Source organism: Dermacentor andersoni, chromosome 4 (genome assembly GCF_023375885.2).
Source record: "Dermacentor andersoni chromosome 4, qqDerAnde1_hic_scaffold, whole genome shotgun sequence".
Taxonomy (NCBI): Eukaryota; Metazoa; Arthropoda; class Arachnida; order Ixodida; family Ixodidae; genus Dermacentor; species Dermacentor andersoni.
The window spans coordinates 101,743,566-101,756,377 of NC_092817.1; the positions used below are offsets into that span (position 1 = coordinate 101,743,566).

The window sequence follows — 12,812 nt, forward strand, 5'->3', positions numbered from 1 at the left end:
GCCGAACGCCCGCGAATCAGAGGTTTGGCGAGCACCCGACCGACGACCGCTGTGCTACCACTGCAGCGAACCTGGTCATGTGTATCGGGAGTGCCCCTATCGAGAACTCGGCCTGCGGGGTTTTTCCATTGATTCGCCTCGACCTAGGTTTGGCCAGAGGCCTCCCGACATCGCAGAATTCATCGAGCAACAGCGCAGGCCGGGCACATCGCAGCGGCAGTCACGCTCACCCTCACCGCGGCGATATTTCCCTGCTCGTAATACCACCTCGAGGACGACGCAAGGGAGATCACCAAGTCCACGCCGGGAAAACTGACGTCAGCGACTTTCCGAGGCGGGGCCGCTGATACTTGACGCGCTGAAGACCTCGTATCATGCCGACCGCAGAACAACGAAAACACGACGACGCCAGAACCAGTTCCCGCCAACAAGATTTCACTGGACATACCTGTGTTGATTGACGACAGAAAAATGATTGTACTTGTAGATACCGGCGCCGATTACTCCATTCTTAGTGGCAAACTGGCGAGGGTTCTGAAAAAAGTTACGTTGCCCTGGGACGGGGCACCAGTTCGCACGGCAGGTGGCCACATCGTCACACCACTTGGCTTATACACGGCGAGAGTAGAAATTTGGGGTGCTGCTTTTCTCGCCACTTGTCTGGTTCTACGCGAGTATTCCCGCAATTTAATTCTTGGGCTGGACTTTCTCTGGGAACATGGCGCCATTATCGACCTCCGCGAGCGCTCCATCACTTTCTCGACGCAAAGGGCAACACAAACCGACGCCGTTGGACACAGATCCACACTTCACGTTTCGGACGACAGCATCACGATACCGCCGCGTGCGAGTGTTATGGTTCCGGTCAAGTCTGATGAGCTACAAGACGGTGAAGCCATTGTAGAAGGCAACATTTTTATGTTGCTGACCCAAGGTATTTGTGCAGCGCAAAGCCTTGTAGAACTTCGTGACAGCCAGACAGTGGTCCACGTTACCAACTTTACCTTTGAGCATCGGCACATTTTTCGTGGTACTGCCGTCGCCTACTCCGAAGCATCAACGGACATCGTCGAGTGCTTTGCTTCTGAAGTGGACACAGACGACGGTTCGCTCAGAGACATCGATGTAGACTCCGAGCTTACGGACGACCAAAAGAGCGCACTGCAGGAACTTCTGAACGAATTCCACGCGTGCTTCGCTCGGTCTACTAAGGTGGGCCAAACGCCGATCACAAAGCACCGAATAACGGCATCCGCCAACGCACGCCCCATCAAACAACAGCCTTATCGTGTCTCGACGAAATAACGTGAGGCAATTCAAGCCCAAGTTAAGGAGATGCTAGATGGTGTCATTCAGCCTTCGCACAGTCCGTTGTCGTCCCCGGTCGTTCTGGTCAAGAAAAAAGACGGAACGCTTCGTTTCTGTGTTGATTATCGACGCCTCAACGATGTCACCAAGAAGGACGTGTACCCACTACCACGTATTGATGACTCTTTAGACAGGGGTCGGCGAGCTAAGTATTTTTCGTCTCTCTATCTAAAGAGCAGTTACTGGCAAATTGAGGTAGATGAACGAGACCTCAAAAAAACTGCTTTCGTCACTCCAGATGGCCTTTACGAATTCAGGGTACTTCCTTTCGGGCTCTGTTCGGCACCAGCAACTTTCCAGCGAATGATGGACACCGTTCTCGCTGGTCTGGAGTGGCAAACCTGCCTCATCTACCTCGACGACGTGGTTGTTTTTTCGGCGACATTTGACGACCACCTGAAACGACTGCGGCAAGTTCTCGAAGCCATCCGATCGGCTAACCTCACCCATAAGCCTCAGAAGTGTCACTTCGGCTACAAGGAGCTTATGTTTCTGGGACATGTGGTCAGCACGGAAGGCGTTCGTCCCAATCCCGCGAAAACTGCCGCTGCAGCCACGTTTCCAACACCAACCGACAAGAAAGGTGTCCGACGCTTCCTGGGCCTTTGCACATACTACCGGTGTTTCATCGAAAATTTTTCGAAGATGGCGGAGCGGCTGACTCGACTCACGAGGGACGATGTATCATTCGTCTGGGCCTCAGAGCAAGAGACTGCTTTCACTGAGCTTCGACAGCGTCTGGTGTCAGCACCAGTTCCGGCCCACTTTGACGAGGAGGCGGACACGGAAGTTCATACAGACGCCAGTAACGTCGGTCTTGGTGCGGAGCTTGTACAATGGCAGAAAGGTATTGAAAGAGTGATTGCCTACGCAAATCGCACACTATCGCGTGCAGAGACCAACTACACCACTACGGAGAAAGAGTGTCTTGCCGTCGTATGGGCGCTGGCCAAATTTCGACCTTACCTCTACAGCCGCCCATTCAATGTTGTAACCGATCATCACTCGTTATGTTGGCTTGCAAATTTGCGGGACCCTTCTGGACGACTGGCACGGTGGAGTCTACGTTTGCAGGAGTACGACGTGACCATCGTGTACAAGTCGGGCCGCATACACGAAGACGCTGACGCACTCTCGTGCGCCCCTATCGACACTACCGACCAAGAAATTGAGGACGACGGCATTTTCCTTGGGGCCGTAAGCGTTACTGATTTGTCCACACGGCAGTGGGCAGACGACTCACTACGACCTATATTCGAACATCTGGAAGGACGAAACCCATCAATACCACGGAACATCGATCAAGGATTGTCGTCTTTTTGTTTACGACATGGCGTCTTGTATAAGAAGAACTCCGCTGCCACCAACAAGACATACCTTTTGGTCGTTCCAGCAAACCTCTGTGCCGAAGTTTTATTCGCCTGTCATGACGAGCCTCCGTCTGGCCATTTGGGTTTTACGCGAACGCTTGATAGAGTGCGCAAATCCTACCACTGGCTGAAACTTGCCGAGTGTGTTAAGCGGTACGTCCAAGCCTGCCGTGAATGCAAGCGCCGAAAGTCGCCAGCTGTGAAGCCTGCGGGATTGCTGAATCTGATTGACCCACCGGGCAAACCTTTCGACCAGGTCAGCATGGATCTTCTGGGCCCGTTTCCACTGTCATCTTCTGGCAACAAGTGGATAATCATCGCCACAGACTATTTAACGCGGTATGCTGAGACAAAGGCGTTGCCTCGAGGCACAGCTTCCGAGGTTGCCCAGTTTTTCATACAGAGCATTGTCCTACGACATGGCGTCCCATCGCACGTCATCACAGACCGAGGCAAAGCCTTTACAGCGCAGCTCCATTGAAGGCGTTTTTAGACTCAGCTGCACAACCCATCGAAGAACAACTGCCTATCATCCCCAGACAAACGGCTTGACCGAATGACTGAACAAAACGATGACTGACATGCTGTCTATGTACGTAGACGTACAGCACAAGACATGGGACGAGATACTCCCATACGTAACGTTTGCCTATAATGCTGCTACGCAAGAAACAACACGCTTCACGCCGTTTTACCTCGTTTACAGCTGTGAAGTGCAGACTATGTTAGAAGCAATGCTGCCGTGCGACAACATCGCTCACCTCGATCTCGCCCAAGATGGCGAACTCTTCGTGCAGCGCACGGAAGAAGCCCGTCAGCTTGCCCGAGTGCACATAAAGAAACAACGGAGCATCGATGCGCAACGTTACAATCTCCGCCATCGACAAGTCAAGTTCCAACCTGGCGATCAAGTTTTGGTCTGGACTCCTGTGCGCCAAAAAGGACTATCCGAGAAGCTTTTTGAGCCGCTACTTCGGACCTTACAAAGTGTTGCAGCGAATTAGTGACGTGAATTACGAAGTCCTTCCTGACGGAAGCCAGCCTCCCCAACATTGACAACCGCAATCTGAGATTGTGCATGTTGTGCAGTTGAAACCGTACCATAGCCCCTACAATTCGACATTTTCAGCCGCTTAGGTTAGTTATTGTTGTTGCTCGTCCCTCAGTGCCTTGTGACTATATCGCACACCACAGTGATTGTGACTATAGCCTATGTGTTCGTCCTAGGCCATCTCAACGCTCTCACGTCAAGCATATGTATGTTTTCATTCCTTTATTATTATTTTTTTTTTTGAAGAGGGGGTAGTGCCACATGGTGTGGCACAGCAAGGGGACTGAAGAGGAAGAGAACGAGGTTCGTCTCGGCATCGCGCGTCAACGGTTAGGTTTCGTGAAGTACAAACGCCTGGATCCCCATTCAGCATGTTTAGTTCAGCAGGGTATACGCAACAATATGCAATGGAATAAAAATAAAGTTCAGTAACCCCCTTTTATTTGTTTTATGAGTAATGTTTTTCTGCGTTAAAAACATCTTTTATATAACAAGTATATTTTCAATCAGCAATAAAGAAGTAAGCTTTCTGGGTAAGAAATTTCTTGATAGAACAAAATAGCTGCGGGGGTACTCAACGACAGTCAAACACATGAATTTCAGACCTTGATGCCATTTGCTACTTTCTGGCTACACATTCTATATGCTAAAGGACGTTGGTCTTGCTTACGAGATGAGCTACTGGATCATTTACCGAAACTGTTTCGTACAGTAAAAGTTAGTGTAATATTGCCTGTGTTTATATCCTAGCGAACAGTGACTGCCTGACCAAGACCATTTCTCTTGACTCAATTATCGACCCTCCTTAGCCAAGGAACAGTACACAGCACCAAAGCACATTCGTAGTTCTTAGTTCAAAGGTATATTCCTGCACCTGGGACCTTGACGTAAGCTTGAAGCATGTGTAATGCAGTAAATAGAAGTCTTTTGCACTGCTAGTGAGAATATGCCACTATGCTGCACAGAGCCTTGTAGATGACTCCCGCTGAGTTGGCATTTGTCAACACAAGTGGCAGTTCCTGGGCACGTGAAAGATTGCTGAGGCCATAGGCAGCATTCCAAGCAATCAAGATAGCTTCCAGCACACTGGAATTTGTTTGCGGTGAATTCCTAATTTATTAGTGGTTTAACAGAACAGACCAGCGTGTAAATTTACATTCGCTTTACATTCAGTGACCAATGCTGCAATAACAATCAAGTTGCAATCGTTTACGGAAAACAAGAACAAGGCCTTACACATTACTGCAAACACTACTGTACAGGCCACACTCAACCACCGAGCAACTAGGTCAACAATACGGCACACTGAGCCCCACTGTGCTTAAATGAAAGCCATGTGCTTGCTCTTGCTCCACTGTTTGGTAATATTGAGACATGTGAAATGGAAAAAAAAAAGAAAAAGAATAAAGAAAAAGAATCACGCATCTTTAAAGGCATTTCTTGAAAGATGCTGAAACAAAGGTAGTACAGACCTGCGCCCTCGAGAGCGAGGCACTTCCACTAGAGTCCAGAAGCGACACAGCTCCGTGAAGCACTGGAATATATTCACCTGTAAGATAACAAAATGCATGATGAGGACAGTGAGTGGTTTGGAGGCTTCTTTTAAGGCACATCTAGCTCCCAAATGTTGAAGTGCTCTTCCAAAGTGCTCTAAGCCAAGCAAATCACCAGATAATTTCCTACATTATGTGAAGCCTAGCCCACATCTCATTATAGTAATATAATTAAGTTATAAAAAATTCAAAGCAACAGATACTGAAATCACAGGCAGTATCAAAGTGTCTTTATTGCCTAAGGATGACTGGTTAATTGACTGGCTGATCTGCAAGGTTATGAAAGATACCATCGTGGAAAATTTCATGTCATTTTGACCACCCAAGGGGCTTTTACCTCGTGAGATTGGTTTAGCATCAAACTGCCCTCAGGGTTTTCCTGTCATGCTTTGCGTTCCCTGTTGCACATGTGTATCTTCCTTGAGTGTTTGCGCTTCAAGCAATACAGATTCACTTGGGAGTCAGCTATGTCTATGTGTGCTTCTCAGTTGTCCGTCTTTTTTTTTGCGCTGAAGGTTATGAAGATGAATGGCCAAAAACGCTTCAATTTAAAATCTTTTAACAGCTTGCACACAACAACTACCACCCTACCTGCATTTCGAGGCTCTGGTAGAAGAGAATCTGGGCAATTGGCTCCCAGATGCACAGAAAGAAATGGTTGGGCGAGGTCAGTGAGAAGCTGGATATGAGTGCCAGGATCTGCTCCCAGTAGTGATCCGCATCCCACAGGCCCACACACTCCATGAGCCACTGTTCCACAGCAGGCGGGTTCTCCTGAACACAGGAACAGATTGCCATCAGCAGCAATGCTACCAACCTCCTAAGCCAGTTTTACCCTAAATTGTATACAAAAATTTCCTAGATTTCTTTAGATTGTTGTAAGATGTTCAGTTCTTCAATATGATGTATGTATGCAAATAGATTGAAAATTTATACTGCCAATTTATTTCCAAGCTTGTTTTATTAATTTAAGGGGACAGAGTAAGCGAATATCATAAAAAAAGAAAGATGTTATTGTTTTTTTTTAAACATGAAAGTACATGCTTTTCTGCATCTTTTTCAGTATCACACTTCATTTTGCGCAATTGATATCAAGCCAAAAAAGAAGCGTTCTGAAAGCAAAGCAACCAGCGACACTCCCCTTTTTACACATGCTGTGTTTTTGTAGCATTGTTTTAGCGTTATTCTGCAAAAAACCTAGTTTTCCTAATTTTAGCTGAAAGAAAAAGCTGTCTGGCAACAGTGCGGCAACAATGGAGCACCGAAGTGGTTGTCACCTCGTACAGGACAACACCATACGGAACAGGACCTGACATGGCACGGCCTACATTAACGCCTACAACCTTGACGGTTGTGCTGGCTCAGCCGCAGGATCAGGGAATGTCCTGCGGCACCGACCACCTCGATGTGGAAGACTGGATAGCCACGTATGAGCGTATAAGTGCCCAACAAAGGGGATCTGACGATTATGTTGGGTAACTTGGTCTTCTACCTACAAGGCACGGCGAAGGTGTGGTATGACAACCACGAGGAAGAGCTTAACGAGTGAGACACACGCAAGCAGAAGATGAGGGACTTATGCGACCGTCCCGCCAGGCGGAAGAGCAATGTTAAGAAAGAACTAGTGACCCTCGCCCAGATGTCCACAGAATCATACATCTCTTACAGCATGTGCTGGCTCAGTGCCATACGGCCGACAGCGATATGGTTGAGTCAGACAAGGCTGGGCATGTACTGAAGGGGATCGCTGATGGTGCTTTCAACCTGCTCATGTGCAAAAATTGTGAAACAGTACAGGACATCATAAAAGAGAGTCAACGCTTTGAACGGGCCAGGAGCTGCTGCACTGCAACGCTGTTCGCACGTCTGCCAAACACAGCTGCGACATCCTCTTGCGACAACACACTAGGAGTGCAGCGAACATCATCACAAGACTTGACATGGATAGTGCAGCAAGAACTTGAAGTCATGGCTCTTACCCTTTTTTCTCGTCCCAGTGAACCGAACAACTTGCCTACAGCACCATTTGTGCAGGATATTTAATAGTCTGCGAAGAACTTGCTTATCTTGAGTTCATTTTGTATGTGCCATTACTGCTTCACAGCTATCTCATGCTTCAGGTCCATTGACTGGTCCATGGTATCCTGCATGCTACCGAAATCCTGTCGAGTGACAAACCGCAGACGATCGGGAAATTTGTTTTGCCTGCCGGCGTATTAGTCACGTTGCTTGCCATTGTAACAACCATACTGTCTCCTCCCCTCTGTGACCACCACTCACCAGTTATTATCGTCTCAAACAGAGCGAGCATCGTTACCAGCCTCCATGGGCACCGCAACAGCCAAACAATGACGCTCATGCTCCTTAGAACAGTCCCACGTCATCATTTTGATGCCACCAGTCCCGTTCGCCATCAGCTCGTCGACCATTGTCCCTATCAGCAGAGGCTCGTTGCCCACTGTTCCCGATGCAACCCCAATGCCCATCTTCAGAAAACTAAACGATGCAGCTCCTGGAAGTGACACTGCATTGACGACTCGACCGCAAAACCCTCTCATTACTTTGCTGACCAAACAGAGCTTGATGGACATTTTAGTGGATAGCGTCAAGTGTCCCACCACTCACTGACACTGGCGCACACGTATCCGTGATGAGTGCCCAATTGCGCCAACGCCTGAAAAAAAGTTCTCACACCCACTGCATCACGCACCCTCCATGTCGCCGATGGAGAAACGCCTACCATGCTTGGCAAGTGCGCCACTCGCATTGGCATTGCGGGGCGCCTAACGACTGTTTTGTTTGCTGTTTTGGAATAATGCCCCTACATTATGAACAATGCCCTTACGCTATACTCAGCTTAGACTTTTTATCGTCCCATTCAGCCCTATTTGACTGCACGTCTAGTGTCATTCAGCTTGAACTGCCCCACAGTTGCTATAGTCCACCAGTCACACAACCATGGTTATGCTTTTGCGAAGACATCTGCCCGTCGCCTCAAGCCACTACGTACGTCACCCTACTGTCGTTCCTATCCGTTCCTGATGGCGTCTATGTACTATGTTCCAGCGCTGACATACTGCATGAAAGAAATTTGGCCGTTCCCCATACCTGCTCACTGTTACAGACAATCATACTTCGCTTCCTCTCCATAACTAACTGCTCGACTCAAATTCTTTCCAGAGGCATGTCTTTGGGTGACATCTCGCCTGTGAACGATTGCGAGATATCGGCTCTTGACGCCGAAATTCCATCGCCCTCTACAGGAACCACCGATTCACCGACTCTCACAGATGAACTTAGCAAGATGATTGCACCTAATCTTCCGGCACAAGCTGCTGATCATCGCCATCTCTTGGAAACTTACAGCGGCAATTTTTACCTGGACGGCTGACTTTTAGGCCAGACATCAGCAGTTACCCATTGTATTTACACCGGAGACGCCAATCCGATATGCCGCTGGGAATAATTGGGAAGGACTGGGAATAATTGATTGAGCTCGACACACGCTCGAAATGCTCCCCAAGTGAATCTGCCTGGTCTTGCAGGGTTTCGCCTTGTGTGTTTATCAAAGGGAGGGGGGGTATGTTTGTCGCCCTCTTATCCTACTAACCCTGTTCCAGACTTTGGCCTCATCTGTATACGAGTTGATACACGATAAAAACGTTTGCCAACTCTCTCTTCTGGCATGTCGGCGGGTTCGCCTGCCTTGGGATTTGACTTTTTTAAAGTTTATAAGATTCTCCGCAGTGGGGGAGGCGCGTAGCAACCCCCACACTTTGTTTTGTTTCTTACGAGCGATCCTACAATCGTCGTTCCACCACGGGACACGCCGTTTACATGCCAAGCCATTTACTTGTGATATGCATTTAGATGCAGCATCTATTATCAAGGCTGTAAAATATTCCACAGCAGCATCAATTTCTAACGAGGAGATGTCATGCCATGAGATACCAGTAAGAGTTCGAAATTTCTCCCAATCAGCAGTCTCAATCTTCCACCGAGGTGCCTGTGGTGGATATTAGTTTTCTTTAGGTGTTCGTAGTAGTATGGGGAAGTGATCGCTTCCGTAAGGGTTCTTTGTAACTTCCTATTCGAGTTCAGGCAGAATAGAAGGAGAAACTATGCTGAGATCGATTGAAGAAAAGGTTCTGTTTGCTAGAGAGTAATATGTGGGTTCCTTCTTATTTAGAAGGCATGCACCACAAGAAAAAAGGAGCTGTTCAACAAGACGACCTCGCGCATCTATACGAGAGTCGCCCCACAGGGAGCTGTGCGCATTGAAATCGCCAAGAACAACATAAGGTTCTGGCAATTCGTCTATAAATGACTGAAATTCATGTTTGTTTAATTTGTAGTGTGGGGGTACGTAAATCGAGCAAATCGTGATGAGTTTATTTAGGAGAACAACTCGAACCGCCACTGCTTCAAGGGGCGTTTGTAGCTGTAAACACTGACACGAAATGCTTTTATGAATAAAAATGGCAACACCGCCTGATGATACGACAGCATCATCGCGATCTTTGCGAAACTTGACATACGGTCGGAGAAAGTTTGTGCGTTGTGGTTTTAAGTGTGTTTCCTGTAGACACAGCACTTTTGGATTGTGTTTTTGGATAAGTTCCTGCACGTCATCAAGGTTCCTAAGAAGACCTCTGACGTTCCATTGAATTATTGGTGTATCCATGTTGGAAGTAAATAGGTGCTGTGTATACGGAAACAGTAGTAATAATTACAGAGATTTCAGAGATTAGGTTCCAGAGCTCTTTCGAGGCCCTGTAACCGGGGTTTTGCTCTTTTTGAAGCGTTCGAGGGAACCTCGCCGCTCCTTAGGCGCTTGGTGTGCCTTGAGGATAGGTGTAGTGTCCATTGCCTCTTGTGAGGCGCCGGACACGTGCTCTTGCGAGCGAGAAGTTTCCCGAGAGAGTCCCGCCTTGGAGGGCAAGACCCCTGTGCCCACCAGCCCAGAGGTCGATGGGGCTCCCTGAGGGATTTGGCTGCGCCGGCTGTTGCCAGCACTGGAAGAGGCCGGGGAGGTTGGGGCAGTCTCGGCTGAGCCCACCTTCGCGGTTGATACTCCCTTCTGCTCGGTTGGTGGAGCAGCACTAGCTGCGACCACCGTGGGGGCAGATGGCGTAACTGCCGACTCACTGCTTGTGGGTCGGACAGCCGCCGGAGGCCATTGTGACGCTGCCCCCTGACGCGCCACTTCGGCAAAGCTTTTCTTTGGCAGGTATGCTACCCGCCTTCGTGCCTCTTTGAACGATATATTCTCTTTTACTTTTATCGTTAAAATTTTTTTTTCCTTCTTCCAGGAGGGGCACGACCACGAGTACGCGGCGTGATCCCCGTCGCAGTTTACACAGTGGAGAGAGTTCTTACAAGCTTCAGTGGCGTGTTCAAGGGCACTACATTTCGCACATGTTTGGCGGCCCCGGCAGCTCTGCGAACTGTGGCCGAAACGCTGGCATTTGAAACATCTTAGGGGATTCGGCACATATGGTCTGACACGGAGCTTGATGTACCCGGCCTCTACAGACTCAGGCAGAATACTTGTAGCAAATGTGAGTATTAGGTACTTAGTTTGAATTTCTTTTCCATCCCTTCTCATCTTAATTCTTCTCACATTGACAACATTCTGATCACTCTGTCAGCTGGAGCAAATCGTCATCCGAGACAATGCCGCGGGTGGTGTTGAGAGTGCGGTGTGGAGTTACTGTCAATGGAACATCTCCAAATGATACTAGACTGGGCAACTTTCCGTACTGTTTCTGATCATGGAGCTCTAACAGGAGATCACCACTTGCCAGCCTTGATACCTTGTAGCCTGGACCAAGGACATCAGTTAAGGACTTGGAAACTAGAAAAGGGGAAATGTTTCGTACTTGTTTATCGGATTTTTCTGAGTGGATCACATGGTAACGTGGAAAGTTTGGTCTTTGACGTCCAAGGAACTGGAAAACTTCATCGGTGCGCCCTCTTTTGTGAGGGCGATCAGGAAGCGGAGGGAAGGAGCTAGCCATAAAGGAATTGAATTTTCGGAAATAACGCCAGCCACCCACCATGGAGCCCTACAAGGGGACGCTACAGGGACTGTATGTACAGGTCCTGTAAATGCCAGCTGTACGTCATCACTATAACCAAATATGGTGTACCCAAGGTTGGATAGCCACACAGGGTTAACCCTTGCCGCCAAGAAAAAGGAAGTAAATAGAAGAGAGAAGGAGACAGGAAAGGTGGAAAGTAAGGGAAAGACGAAGGTTGTAGAAAGAGAGAGACAGGAAAAGGCGACTGCTGATTTCCTCCAAGTGGGTCAGCCTGGAGGTGCCGTCTATGTGAAGCCGAGGCCGAAGAGGTGTGTTGCCTCCGCCGGGGGGCCTTAAAGGTCCAAACACCCAGCATCGGCTCAACCCCCAGGATCCCCTTTTCCCCAGACACGGCTAAGCCGCACACGGCTACACGCGGGAGGGTCCAACCCTCGTGTGCTCGGGTCCGTGGTGTCGCAACACACCAAATGCCTGCTGGCGCAGACGCCCCTGCGGGGAATTTACTTCAGTAGTATACAGTACACTCCCTTTAAAGCGAACCGCAAGGCACCATGAAAGTTTGCTCATCTTATCAGAAGTTCGTCTTGTCAGAAGAATAAATGGCAACACGATCAGGTGCATCTAAATATCTTACTTTAAAACGGCAAATGAAGTAGAGTTGCAATGGGTGAAAACGACATATATAGCATTTATTCAGCTGAACACAATATAAAACTGTGTTCAAGTGGTACTTTAGCTTGGTTTCATTCAGTCCGTGATGGATGTTTGCCGCTTCTGTCCAAATCGGCGAGCAGCCACAAACGACATCATCTCATCTAATAAGCTTAATAATCCTTCTATGCCTTTGTGCTGCAGGAAGAAGTTCACTAGGGCACTAAGGAGTTCAAGAAGGCATCTGCCGTCTCACAGGTTATCGGTGCGAGCTACTAGCTAGTGAAACTACGAAGGAGCGTGCTGAACGTGCAGCAAAGCAACGCCACCTAGAGGAAAGGCTAGGAGAAGTTGGGCAAAGTGTGGAAGGAGAAATGAGGCAAAGGTCGTGGAGGAAGAACGTAGGCAGAGGCGTGCTGCGTTGACCTCCAATAGCAGTTGCTACAGGTTTTGTTTGCGATACGGACGTACCGGGTTCGTCTCGTTATAACACAGTCCTCGCACACCATACGCTGCGTGTGCGAGTGAAAGCATGCAACGGTGAGCTGACGATGGCAGCTCAATCTCACGTGCGAAAGGGAGGAAAAGGGGGAAGAAGCACGGGCTTTATCTTGGAAGCGTTCTGCTTCGGGGGCACAGTCTAGGTGAGCTGATGGCTCGTAGCTTTGCGTGCACTGTGTTCTTGCAGCTCATTTTTTGTTAAAGCGAGAGACAGCAAGAAGCTCATCTTGCTCGCTGCTGCCGCAGCGATCCCTCACGGCAGCATTTTGACAGA

The 12,812-nt window shown here is 48.7% G+C and overlaps 1 protein-coding gene across 6 annotated transcripts in view; it reads right to left on the reverse strand.

Moving 5' to 3' along the window:
* LOC126536548 (centromere protein I-like) overlaps window positions 1–12,812 on the reverse strand; it is a 74,492-nt gene that overhangs the window by 16,307 nt on the left and 45,373 nt on the right. For all 6 annotated transcript variants that reach the window (XM_055074081.1, XM_055074080.1, XM_055074082.2 and 3 more), the window contains 2 exons: window positions 5,934–6,116; window positions 5,262–5,338 (listed from right to left, as the gene is read on the reverse strand). In XM_055074081.1, coding sequence (XP_054930056.1) covers window positions 5,262–5,338; window positions 5,934–6,116 — 260 coding nt within the window. The remainder of the gene's footprint in view (window positions 1–5,261; window positions 5,339–5,933; window positions 6,117–12,812) is intronic.